We start from the raw sequence: 13,221 nt of genomic DNA, 5'->3' as shown, positions 1-13,221 counted from the left end.
ACTCTTAATAATGGAATCTAGTATTTTTGTTTAGTATTATTGAATCAAACTAATTGACATTTGGTTCCCTCACTTTGAACAGGAAGGTTCCATTTGACATCAGCTAATTCATTGGAACAATTGTAGAAACTACGGAATTTGAGGATCAAAACCAATGTATCCACACTCTCTGCAGCCATTTATTTGAACCATTAGAATACAGGCCATCAAGTCCAGGTGATTTATCAGACAAAGCCACAATTTCTCCAGTCCAATTTCTGTACAAATAATTCCTTTCAGTTCTTCGTTCTTACTAAATCCATTTTTCCCCACTATCGTCAGAACATATCCAATATCTTCCATTCTGAAGACAGATAGAAAGTATTCATTTAATGCCTTTACCATTTCCTTATTCCCCATTATCATTTCTCCTGCATATGACCCTCTCAAAATTCTATAATTCCAATTGACAATGTCTTCCCTTTTGAATACTGATGTGAGCTTTAAACTGTTGTATTCTTCCGTCAGACCCCTCACACCAGTTTAGCTGAATAATTTCATCGGAGCCATTTCAGTCCCACAATGACAAAGTCTATTGTATGAAAGCGTTCTGAAAATGAATAATGCAGATGCAGTTAGCAATCAGACTGTTTGCAAACAGTTCCATTTATATCAATCATGGTTTTAATCAACACGTTCATTCACTGCACAGCTTCCAGAAGGCATTCGAGAAATGAGGAATACATTCATGATTATGTTACCAGTGAAGCCTGTCTAAATGTCCAAGAATTCCCTGTTAGTCTAGATAAAACACATCAATGTCATGAAAATTTAAAACATCAAGTAGATGGTTTACAGTGTTTCTAATAGATCCATGAATTTTCCACTCCTTTCCTTAGTATCTAGTATAAACACAAATATCATTTTACCATTCTAATCCATATTATGCATACCCAATAAATGTGAATGGTAAGAAAAACAGTGTAAAGTTGAAACTCAAATTTGTGACAAGATAAAGTTTGTAAGATTTCTATATGTTGGGACTGTGTCCTGTTGAAGGTAACATGACTATTCAGAAGCCTGCCTGTCAGCAAGTCCGAGTGGTTTGATTGTTAGAAATCAAGTGAGCCCAAATTATTTTGTTTAGAGGAAGGTGCAAGGTTTTTACACCCGGAGACATTGGCAAAATCCAGTTTGTTAACAGTAGATAGATTGCGAGCCTTCAAATTCTGAGCAAAATGTTGAGAAAGTCAGGTTGTAAACAGTTCTATTTTAAACTATCTCGTTATTTCAAAGGTAAGAAACAGTTAGGTTTTCAGGATAGATAATCAACATTTCTGACTGGATAGGAGGCCCATGTGATTCATGTTGCCATGGAGAAGGAAGGGAGGGAGGTTCTGAGGTATCCTTAAACCCTAAGATTAGGTTATTCTTCAAGGCTGAAGAAGAAAGAGAGAGCAACTTTAACCACAAAGATGTCATGATTCACATGCAGGAATACAGGTGGGAGTTAGTTTCCGGATTCAAAATGCTGAATACATTAAGAGTTAAAGTTTTGCCTTGCTTGTGCTAAACCAGAATCTTACGAAAATAAATTTCAGCATGAAAAATTGTGCTTTGAAGTTTCAAGGCTGAGAAAAAAAAGGAATGGAAGTAAGTCCTTGGGAGCTAAGAATCACCTTGGGTGGATTTTGGGAAAATTGATTGTCTACTTGAAAGACATTGTTATGTATATTAGCGGTGTGTATTTAGCTGTGCAAAAAGGAAAAAAGGGAATATTCCCTTGTTTGTTTATACAAAAAAATGCCTACAAAGATAGTATTTAGTCAATAGTGCTGTTAATGTTTTGTAATAGTGATATCTTAAAATGTGAAATCTTGTTGCGTCATTCTTTTACTGGAAGTTTGAATTTCTTTTTAAGACTTATCGCTTTGTATGAAGATCACAAACACATAGTTAGATTTTCCAGCATGAGCTAGAACTAAGCTCAGCACAATGAAATCACAGCAATAATCTCCATTCAGACAGGCCAGTTACAATCTCACTGTGCAATTCCCCACAGAGAATGCTATCTCATTTTAATAAAAAGTCCAAGATGTATATTTGGTTCATTGAGGAGTTAATGAATTTATTTTACCTTTAATATCATTTTTCAGATTTATCCCCCTCTTGTCCTTCCTCCTGATGGAACTATTTTGTGAAGCTCTTTCAAAAGTCCGAGCACTCTGGTCAATGTTGACAGGCTGGTTAAAGAATGGAGTCCAACAATCTAGCAGATGCTTTCAATACCCACATACACAATTTCTGCAGGAATTGCTAGATTCCAAGTAGACTAATAACCCTGGCAAACCTTTGTCTTCTCCCCCAGCCCAGAAATGGTAAGAGAAAGATATATCATTCACATCATTAACTCCACTAAAATTGGCCAACTTAATATAGAAGGACTGAACTTAAGTCTTTCCCTGGCCACACAGTGGGAAACTGTTCATGTTTCAGATTTACATGCAGAATTTCACACACCAGGCACACATAGTGGGAATTCAGCTCATTTGTGAGCTTGTGATTTCCCATCCATGAAAATTAATGAGGCATACACTCAATTTTTTTGATATGTACTCCCAGTGGGGGAGATTCTGCACTGGTTGAACTAAAAATGAAGATTCACTCCAGTATCCGCTGTCTGGTTTGTTCATGAATTATTCATCTTTCAGCTCCCAAGTTGCGCGCACATGGAACCAGCTTCCTTGAATCATGTCACAACGACTGTGATAGCAAAATCTGGCCACAGAATTCATCATATAAAATATAAATAATAATCAGTATGAAAGGTATTTTTAAAATACTGGAGTCTATTCCCCATTGGTAATAAATAAATTACTGTCCTATAGATGGTAACATCAAATAATATTCCATTTCTATTTACATGTTACAGCAGAAACAAAGACTTTTTTTTTAACAGTCAAACGTTTGATCAGGTTCAAAGTTTTTCTATCAAACTGAAGCATGGTGTTGTTGAGAGTCACTAGGAAATTTACAAAGGCGATGTTGGGAAACTGTCCACCATACTTAGTGCTTCAAGATATTTCCAATTAACAAATAGATTGCTTTGTCAAAACTTATTAGATACTATGAGCTTTTAACTGTGACTGAAGGTTCATGACTTTGTTAAACTGTTGATATATTAAGCAACTTGGATTCATTAATCTGTTGAGTCAAATCAAAGGCAAATGCTTTGGAGTTTGATGCATTATCAATCATGGAGTTTTTCAAATGCCCTGCCAATCACTATAAAATGCACATTTCATCTCTATGAATACCACTGATTATTCAAAAGGTTTTCTACTACAATTCAGAGATTTTTACTTTTCTTTAAACATATTTCAATGATTATCGAATTCCCCTGCTTGCTAAGTAAATTTATGATTGATAACAATAAAATGGCTATGCGTTGAGGAAACAGACAGCGAACACCACAGGACATCCACAGATTTGTCATTTCATCTTCCCTTTAACTGAACTCTCTCCGCAGGTTCCTTATCAAGAGCTGGGAGGGAAGACCCTAGTGATGGCCGTTTATGACTTTGATCGATTTTCCAAACATGACTGCATTGGTCAAGTGTTGGTACTAATGACAAAGGTGGACCTTGGTCAACAACTTGAAGAATGGAGAGATCTTGAGAGTGCTGAGAAAGAGGAGGTAGGCTTTAAGGACCTTGAAATTGTCCAATATCCATGCAGTGGCACACTAGAGAATCGAAGGAGAATTGGACCGGAAAAATGATGTTGGCCTGGAATAATGGTATTGAAACTGCTTGCTGAGGTGGTCACTACTGCACAAAACTGACAGCAACTTCTAACATTAGTAAATGTACAGGTAAACATGGATATTTGGAAATTGTTATCAGTGATACCTGCTGCCGACTGGGCAGATGCAATCAACACAACCAGTAATTTGACATGAATTTCAACTTTTTACATAGAATCACTATAAAAACAATTGAAAATGTTTGTCTTTGTTGGACAAGATGGCACTAAGTTTTTAAAGGTGTTCTAAGTCATGGTTACTGCTGCACAACTGCAAAATCTAAGTTTTTTTCTTCTTGGAACATGGTAATGTGCTACAAAGAACGTTCAGTACTTAATGCTGAAAATCTTCCTGCATCTAAACAGTATAAAAATAAAGATTAACTTTTAAAATAGTCAGTCTAGCTACAGGTAAAACATGACATTATGTTTGGATTTTGATGTGGAATCACAGTCACCTGTTCTCTGCCTTGTTTCAGTGGTAAGTTAATTTTCTGCAGTATAACTATCACAATCTTTGCAGGTTATGTGATTAACCAAATATCTATGATTTTTCCTGCAGCCAGAGAAACTGGGAGACATTTGCACCTCTTTGCGCTATGTTCCAACGGCCGGGAAACTCACTGTCTGCATCCTGGAAGCAAAGAACCTGAAGAAAATGGATGTGGGAGGACTCTCAGGTATGTAGGACAATGGGCAAAATCTTATAGGGGTCTTAGAGATGTGGGCTATGGCAAGATGTGTGACAGAATCAGGCGACAAGTGTGGTAAGGTCCATTTTGACATCAAGATCATCTCATTCCATCTTTTATGTCTTTCACAAATAATGAGGGGAAATATTCTCATTAGGCAGCAGTGACGTGCCAATTGATGGTCATTATTGCCTGTTAAACACCTTGGTAATGCCACAACTTGTCTCTCTAATATTCAGTGACTCATCTTACAAGCTAGATGTCAGGAAAACTTGACAATGAAACCAGAGGAAGCACCTAACTGATAACCACCTAACCAATTGCTCTGAAGTATCTCCATGCTGGAAACCAGGCTCAAACATCTGAGGACATGTTTCATGGGCACTGAATACACACACACACACACACACACACACACACACACACACACACACACAGAGACAATATTCAGGTACGAACCCTCATGACACATCTCCTGATTCACATACAGGTCACTTCTGCACTTCAATGCTTTGCCTTGGGCTGCAAAGACAACTGCAGCAAGGACACAAAAATTTGCTCAGGGACATGCGCCCAGTTCATGAACTGAACCAAGATGCATTTCTAGGCTCTTCACTTGCTATCATAGCACTTACTCACCAGAGATACCAGGCTTCTATTACTGTTGTCTTGCCTTGCTGTTTAATGAAAGTAGACAAGTAGGTGCAGGAACTAGGAAAGCAAATGGTATTTTGACTTACATTGCAAGAGAATTTGCGTTCAGAAATAGGGATAGCTACTGCAGTCATACAGGATATAACTTACCTGGTAAGGTAAGGCTGCACCTGGAGTACTGTGTGCAGTTATGACTGCCCTACCTATGAGAGGATATACTTACCATAGAAGGAGAGCAGTGAAGGTTCACTAGGCTATACTAGAGATGGCAGAATTGTCACACAAGGACAGATTGGTTAAACTGGGCCTGTATTCACTCGAGTTTAGAAAAAGGGGAAAGGATAAATGCATAAAATTCTAACAAGGCAGACTAGATATTTCTAGAGACACATTATAGGAAAGATGTGAATGTATTGGAGAGTGAGCAGAAGTGATTTAAAAGAAACAAGAAACTTTTGTTATGAGGATACAGTGAAAGAATTGGGCACTGTTCTCCTTGGAGAGAAGACAGTTTGATAGAGATTTTCAAAATCATAAGTAGACTGGATAGAATACATAGGAAGAAGCTGTTCCTACTTGTAAAAAGAACAAGAAAGGGAAGGCATATATTTAATGTAATGTGAAAAAAATGCAAGAGTGATGTGGGGATAAAAGCTGTTTAAAAAGTAAGTAGTTAGGGTATGGAATACACTGCCTATGAAAGTAATGGAGGTATTTGAGGGGGTACTGGATGATTATTTGGACAAAATTACTGCAGAAGGGTATGAGGTGAAGGCAGGAAATTGACATTTGGTAATGATGCTCTTTTGAGTAGGTGATACAATTGGGCTGAATGGTCTCCTTCTGCACTGTTACAATTCGGTGAAAGTTAGCACAGATATACAGTCAGGAAACTTGTCTTGGTTCTGAGAGGCCTCAATCAAGTAGGATAGCCTTCGGCCATGAGCTCCTGGCACAGTAAATAAAGGCAACCCATAGGATTGGGTGTGGGGTGGGTAAAAAATGTTAATTGATTCAATCAGGCTGTAAAGATATTGAACTCAATGTTGAATCCTAGAGGCTGTAGGGTCCCCAAGTGGAAAATGAGATGTTATGCTGAGGCTCACTGGAACACTGCTGCAGGCCTGAGACAGAAATACTTGTGTGGAAACACGGCAGTGTGTTGAAGTGGCAGCCAACTGGAAGCTCGGTGTCATTTCTGTGGGCAGAGCATAAGTGTTCTGCAAAGTAGTCACCAAATCTGCGTTTTGCCTCCCCAGTGTAGAGGAGACCACATTGTAAACAGCAGATTCAGTAAACTATATTGAGACACCAGAGCAGCCTCTGATACCAGTCCAGGCCTAACATGAAGTGTTAAGGATCAGGATCCTTTCCTCTTAAGGCCTGGACACCACCTGTCTTGACTCGTCCTGCCCTATTGTGGTCTGTTTTCCTCCTGGAGGTAAAAAGAGGCAGGTATTACGGGAGAAGGAAGTGAAGACATAGCTATTAATATTGATGTAGGTGGGGACGTGTCCAAAGCAAGTGAGCAGGCAACACAAAAGGCATGCAGGGTCAGTAGTGTTGAGTGAGAGCAAGCGGCAAAGCTGATGCTGGGAATAGTGAGAGTAATAGAGCATGTGTCTTGGTGGGGGATGGGTGCAGTAGCAGAGACAGAGTGAATGAGAGGTATTGGAATGGAGATAGTGGACCCGACCCTGATGCAGTGGAGGAAGACATTGATCTTCTTCCTATAATGCTGGGTATTCCTCCAGATTGCTAAAACAGCTTTAACCCAGATGGCGACCTCAAACCAGGCTGTCATCTCGTGCTGTCGTTGTCTCCACTGCTGGTGCCCAGGGGAAGAGAAGTTCTGCATCTGCACCATCCCATCCAGCTGGACCTGGTCCCCACACAGCAGGATGTTGAATTCCCACAGTCTGCCATGTTTGTGGCAAATTCAGGAACCATGCAGGGCAAGTCCACACGGGTGGTGCTTGTCCAGCAATACAACAGGCTTTTAAAGATAGCGTAGATGCAAGAGATGCCCATGAATTCTGTAATAGCTGCTGGGTGTCTAATTGTTGTGAGTATGGAGCATGGCAAGGTAGGGTGGAAACAGGGTGTGAGAGACTCCATGGGGATATGACAGATAATTAATGAGGCAAGTTTGGTAAGATAGGATGAGAGAACTCCCTGGGCCTAGTGCAAAACCCTCCAGAAATCTCACTTTATCTCAAAAGAATGCAAAACTCAACCCAACTGCTCTTTTGGAAGTGTCAGGGCCTAAGAGGGGTATTAGAATTTGCAATAAGTACACACGCTTTGTAATATATCACTAGCTCTCCATGAGAGAAAAATCAACTGCACTCTGTGTAATCTTTGAGTAAATCCCTCAGGAACCCTTGAATTCTTATCCCTCAGTTTTCTGAAAATCATTTGATCAAAATGAAATACCAGTTACTGTTAGGAAAATATCAATAACCAGCTGTTGAATTAAGAATTGTACTTTAGTAAAGATTCTATTTTAGACTCAAAACCTTTAAAGAAAATAATGTGTAGGGAATTTAACACTTAAAATAATATCAGTTTTGTTCTAAATGATAGTTTCAATCTAAGCTAATAAAAATTGTATCACCCATTCATTACCTGGTTAAGCAATGCCTCAACTGTAAAATTCTCATCTCATTTTTAAACGTTTCCATAGGCTGGTCAGTCCCTGACTCTGTCACCTTCAGCTACTCCTTCAGTTAATAAGACCCAAAGCTCTGTAATTCCCTCTCTATATTTCTATTTCCACTACTACACAACTTTCTCTAAAACCTAATCAAAGATAGTAGGAACTGCAGATGCTGGAGAATCCGAGACAACAAGGTGCAGGGCTGGATGAACACAGCAGGCCAAGCAGCATCATAGGAGCAGAGAGGCTGACGTTTCGGGCCTAGACCCTTCATCAGAAAAGGGGGAGGGGAAGGGGGTTTTGAAATAAATAGGGAGAGAGTGGGAGGCGAATAGAAGAGGGATAGAGGAGAGGATAGGTGGAGAAGAAACAAACAGGTCGAAGAGGCGGGGATGGGGCCAGGAAAGGTGAGTGTTGGTAGGGAGTTAGGAAGGGGATAGGTCAGTCCAGGGAGGACGGACAGGTCAAGGGGGCGGGATGAGGTTGGTCGGTAGGAGATGGAGGTGCGGCTTGAGGTGGGAGGAGGGGATAGGTGGGAGGAAGAACAGGTTAGGGAGGCAGGGACGAGCTGGACTGGTTTTGGGATGCGGTGGGGGGAGGCGAGATTTTGAAACTTGTGAAATCCACATTGATACCATTGGGCTGCAGGGTTCCCAAGCGGAATATGAGTTGCTGTTCCTGCAACCTTCGGGTGGCATCGTTGTGGCACTGCAGGACTTCCCCTCCCCCTTTTCTGATGAAGGGTCTAGGCCCGAAACGTCAGCCTCTCTGCTCCTATGATGCTGCTTGGCCTGCTGTGTTCATCCAGCCCTGCACCTTTTTCTCTAAAACCTGTCTCTTTGACCAAACTTTTGATCATCTATTTTATGATCTCCTGTGGCTTGGTGTCAAACATTGCTGTGTAATTCCTCCGTGAAGCATATTGGGATTTTTCTTCCATCAAATGTACTTTACAAACACAAGTGACAGTTGCTGTTGTTGACAAATCCTGATTAAAACAAAACTCACTCAACAAAAAGTATTAAAGCTGTTTTCCTTCTTTAGCAACATGAATAATTAAGAGGATATGAATATACAATTCTATGTTTCCTGGTGTACCATAATATTTGTGACAATAATGCATTAGAAACATAGAAAATATATATAGGAGTCTATTCACCAAATCACAGCTGTGTGGCCAAAAGCAAACTATCCAGACTAATCCCACATATCAGTTCTTGGCACACAGCCTGTAAGTTATACCATTTTGACTCTCCCTGTGAACACGCAAGTTTCAGCCTTATTGAGATATAGTTCATCCAAGTTGTGTGTTCCATCTGCCTCAAGGCTTGTCCCCAGTCCATAAAATCTGAAACCCTCCTTCCTGCATCACTTCTCCAGCAGAGGTCGGTATCCTCTACTCAGTTCATTTTAATTTCATGCCCTTAAATATATTAATTGTTTAAATTATTTGGCAGCTCCTTGCCCCTTGTCCCACTGCACTGAATTCCCGCTCTCACCAAATTCCCACTCTCACCAAATTCCCAAATACTACTCTGTTGAGTAAACCATTCCTTTTAGCGGGTTTGCTTGGCTCTGTACTTCAGTAGAGATTGCTCAAAAAATGTATAGTTTTAAAATGCAGTAGTTTCAACTGTTCAGCCAATTGCTATTATATCTTGTGGTTTCCAGAGACTTGAAATATTCACATTTTTGAACTCAAATGCTGGAACATCATTGACTGTATTTCTTAGATCGTACCATGTGCTGTGAGCTTATACATTGTTAGTCCAATTCTCAGACTGTAGTGCAGGAATGATAATTTGGATAGTTAAATATATAAACACATGAACATATAGGGTCGAACTTTCTGCTGTTGAGTGGTGAGAAACTGAAAATTAAAAAATAATCAGAATCCCAATGTCAAGAAATGTTTCCTTTAAAGTTTAAATGATGAGTTCAGAATGCCAATCATCAATAATGTTACCTTACTTCCATGCATTTGTATCTCTTTATTAACTCAGCTGGCTTCATTTATAAGCCATTTCCCACTTCTCTGTCCTTCCCAAGAAACGAGGTGGGATTAATTCCTCATATGGAAGTCAGAGAAGTACCTGCTGTTTCAGCTCACCACTTGCTTCTACAGAACTTTATCCAACCTGTTTTCACCACAGGATCTCTGAATGCTCCACAGATATGTTCTCCTCCACCCTTCATCCAAGCATCTTGGCATTGGAAAAAAACTTTGGGGTTTGATACCACTCACTCAGTTTTTGGTTACTTGATAACTGCCAGTCACTGAGGCTTGCATTGTCCTTTAGTGCAGAGGGAGCTTATTAAGTGGGGAGCACCAAACAACCAAGTGGGAGGAGGGGGGGTGCACTTGTCTCTGTGTGGCACTGTGCAATGTCAATGTCACACCCACAGCATGCACCAGCAACTTGCGGCAATCATGTGGTGTCCTTTTGAGAAAATTCAGCCCTACGTTTCTCTCCTCTGTTAAAATGTTCCTTCAGCCCACCTCTTTGGCCAGGGTTTTGGTCACCTATCCTAATATCTCCTGAGTTTATCAACAATTCCATGAAGCATGTTGGAACATTTTGCTACATAAAAGGTGGTATATAAATACAAGTCATTGAAAGAAATTGAAAATCCCGATAGACCTGTTCCATGTTTGCCCTACAGCGGAAAGATAAGCTCACTAGCCTTGTGTATCCTTGGCATCTGTTGTATATTACACAGACTTCGAGCAAAGTCCCCCACCAATTATGAAAACTTGGAAAATGTTCAGTTAAAAGAGGATTTTTTTGTTTTATTCTGCTGCCTCTGTCCTTAAATTAAGTAGTATTCGTAGCTTCGAAACCCATGAGGAAGGCTGCAGGCCAAGTTCTGTTTAGCATTCTGAAACAGATTGCACCTTTGGCAAGAAAACAATGACATTGTTTTCCAAATGTTGTACCTCTGTGAATCAGGGACTTAAACTTTTCCAGTTGGGTATTGGAAAGTTGATTTTACAAGCTTGATGATTACTTAGAAAATAATTTCTGCACACAAACAGCAAATGATGTTGGATAGATTACAACAGCTCAATTCAAAGGGGACAGAGTATTCAATGCAAACAGCGTCAGAGAATCGGTTAACTTATCATAATGAAATCTTGAATAAAATTGTGTTGAGTGGTTCTATAGTGTTTTCCTCTCTTTCACAGCACAAAGATCATTCCAGATAGATATCTTTCTCTGCTGATTAGAAATTGTGAGGAAATGAAGCAGTAAGTTACAATGCTGCCTCGTTGTCCCAAGCTAGAAAAACTGGTATCCAGGCTATCTCTTACTATTGTCATTGGTTGGCTCGCCGAGCTGGTTTGTTGTTTCACAGACGTTTTGTTATCATGCTGGGTAACATCATCAGTGCAGCTGTACTGATGATGTTACCCAGCATGGTAACGAAACGTCTGCGAAACGACGAACCAGTTCGGTGAGCCAACCAACCTCAACATTCGCAACCCGAGCTACAAATCTACTCTAAAACCTTAGTGTCTCTTACTGTCTCTGACTGCTTCTATATGTCAGTTATGAGGGTATGGAGCTTAGCCTGCTCCTTACTAATCCTCTTACAACTCCTCTCCAAGATTTCCTGGTTAAAAAGGTGCCAGTAAGCCTTTGGACGTTAGTAGCACCAGAACTTGAATAGAGCTCCTCTGTCTGCTTTCTTCTTCCCTACTAGGCTTTTGTCTCTCCTGAGGCCAACATTGCAAAAGTCTGTTTTCATCTTTAGGGTTCTTTGGCCCTCAAAAGGGCGTCTCATTTTGTATTTCTGCAGCAATGCCAGATTGCTCACTTCAATTCTAGTGGCCCAAATCCTGTTTATAGTTTCCCCTAGGTGGCTAAGAAACCAAACCCAAGGAAACTGAGAATTGCTGAGGGGTCAAAGCGGAGCAAAGATCTTCAATTGCCATTACCCCCTATTGGAGACGTGGAAAAGCAACATCTTTCTTATGAACTATTACATATGATTGAAAAATGATAAATTACCACATGTAGTTTCCAACACAAGTGGAAACGTCAGAATTTACATTCTAAAGATAGTAAGAAGAATCTGGCTGAGGTTTACCAAAATTGGTGGTGTTAATTTTGTGGAGTTTCCCAGAGGGCTGAGCTCCAGTGAGTTCTCTCATACAATTTCCTGTCATGTGTGTGTGTATGCCTTTACAGCGCCATACCTGTGCTATTATGCACTCGCCAGTAGCAGAAGGGCTTGCCACTCCCAAGGCCTTGTGGGATTCCTGTCAATGGCACCACATTTAAAGCACACCTGTGTACTATATCAAACACTACCAATAGAAATAACCCTTCACAGTACACATAGTGAGAGGGAAATGAAAAGAAAAGCTTCTGAGAGCACAAGAGACACAGGTGACACTGTTTTGGAAACTCAAGATCAGATTCCTAAGTGTTTTGCCACTTCCATCTGGTTTCATTTGAGTCTGTGCTAAAAGGCAAGGCAAGATAGAGGTACTGTGAGCCTCTATGTTCTGAATAATGTGGCAATACACGATAAAGGAAAGGTGAAGGCTGAGATGCTGTGAGCATCCAATTAGGCATAAAGTGAGCACTAAGAAAGCAAGTGAACAGCCCAGAGATATGCCCTGCTCCAATGCTAGTCACTACGAACACAGAAACTTGGCAGCCACATTACAATGAAAGGTGGTGTTGGGCTTCAAAGTGCAATATTGAAGTGGTGAACAAGATTGTAAATGAGTGGGAGATGTGCCATGCAGATACAGTGAGGCTAGTATACCTGATGCCAATATTCGTGGACAGGGGATACAAGCAGCCATTGCCCATGGAGCATGCCCCAAGATGTTTGAGAATGTTGTCCAAAATGGAGACTTGCCATTGTCCACGTTATTCAGGGGCTGGGAAGATTGAGCCCTATGACTTTAAACAGAACTATATCATCACATTCCTGGTCCAACTGCCTCATGTTCTTTAATTCACTTTACCTAAAGATGTATTTAATCTTTCCCCTCTTCCCCATGCAAGGCTATTGTTAATCAATCACCTAGTCAGATCATTTGTTCCACATGATAATTGCCCAGTGCAAAATGAGACCAGCTTCAACCAGCAATGCTTCAATTGAGGGACCTGCCTTCAAGCAATTAGTAATAATTGCAGAAAAGAAATTCTTACCCAGAGCTGCTTCTGACTTGTATATTGCTCCATCCTTCATAAAGCTCATTGACACATTTATCTGGACAACTCACACTGCCAAATTTAAACTGCAACATCACTTTTTAGAGAGACACAAATAATGTAAAAATTCTTATCAGCTGAAAATAGAATAGATCTCTGCTCAGTTACAAGAGGTAGACTTGAAAAATGACCACAGAGATATCATTTTTCACTTACAGTAGCGAATATAATCTCGCTAACATTGTTGGTGATAGATAGG

The 13,221-nt window shown here is 40.3% G+C and overlaps 1 protein-coding gene across 2 annotated transcripts in view; it reads left to right on the top strand.

Annotated features, from left to right (window-relative positions):
* The window catches only part of LOC109927190 (synaptotagmin-B), a 286,221-nt gene that overhangs the window by 200,845 nt on the left and 72,155 nt on the right, over nucleotides 1-13,221 (top strand). For both annotated transcript variants that reach the window (XM_048612122.1, XM_048612121.1), the window contains exons 6-7: nucleotides 3,509-3,676; nucleotides 4,346-4,463. In XM_048612122.1, the coding sequence (XP_048468079.1) occupies nucleotides 3,509-3,676; nucleotides 4,346-4,463 (286 nt within the window). The remainder of the gene's footprint in view (nucleotides 1-3,508; nucleotides 3,677-4,345; nucleotides 4,464-13,221) is intronic.

Source organism: Rhincodon typus, chromosome 25 (assembly GCF_021869965.1).
Source record: "Rhincodon typus isolate 14 chromosome 25, sRhiTyp1.1, whole genome shotgun sequence".
Taxonomy (NCBI): Eukaryota; Metazoa; Chordata; class Chondrichthyes; order Orectolobiformes; family Rhincodontidae; genus Rhincodon; species Rhincodon typus.
The sequence above is the reverse complement of the archived record's forward strand: the minus strand, read 5'-3'. Positions and strand labels throughout refer to the sequence as shown.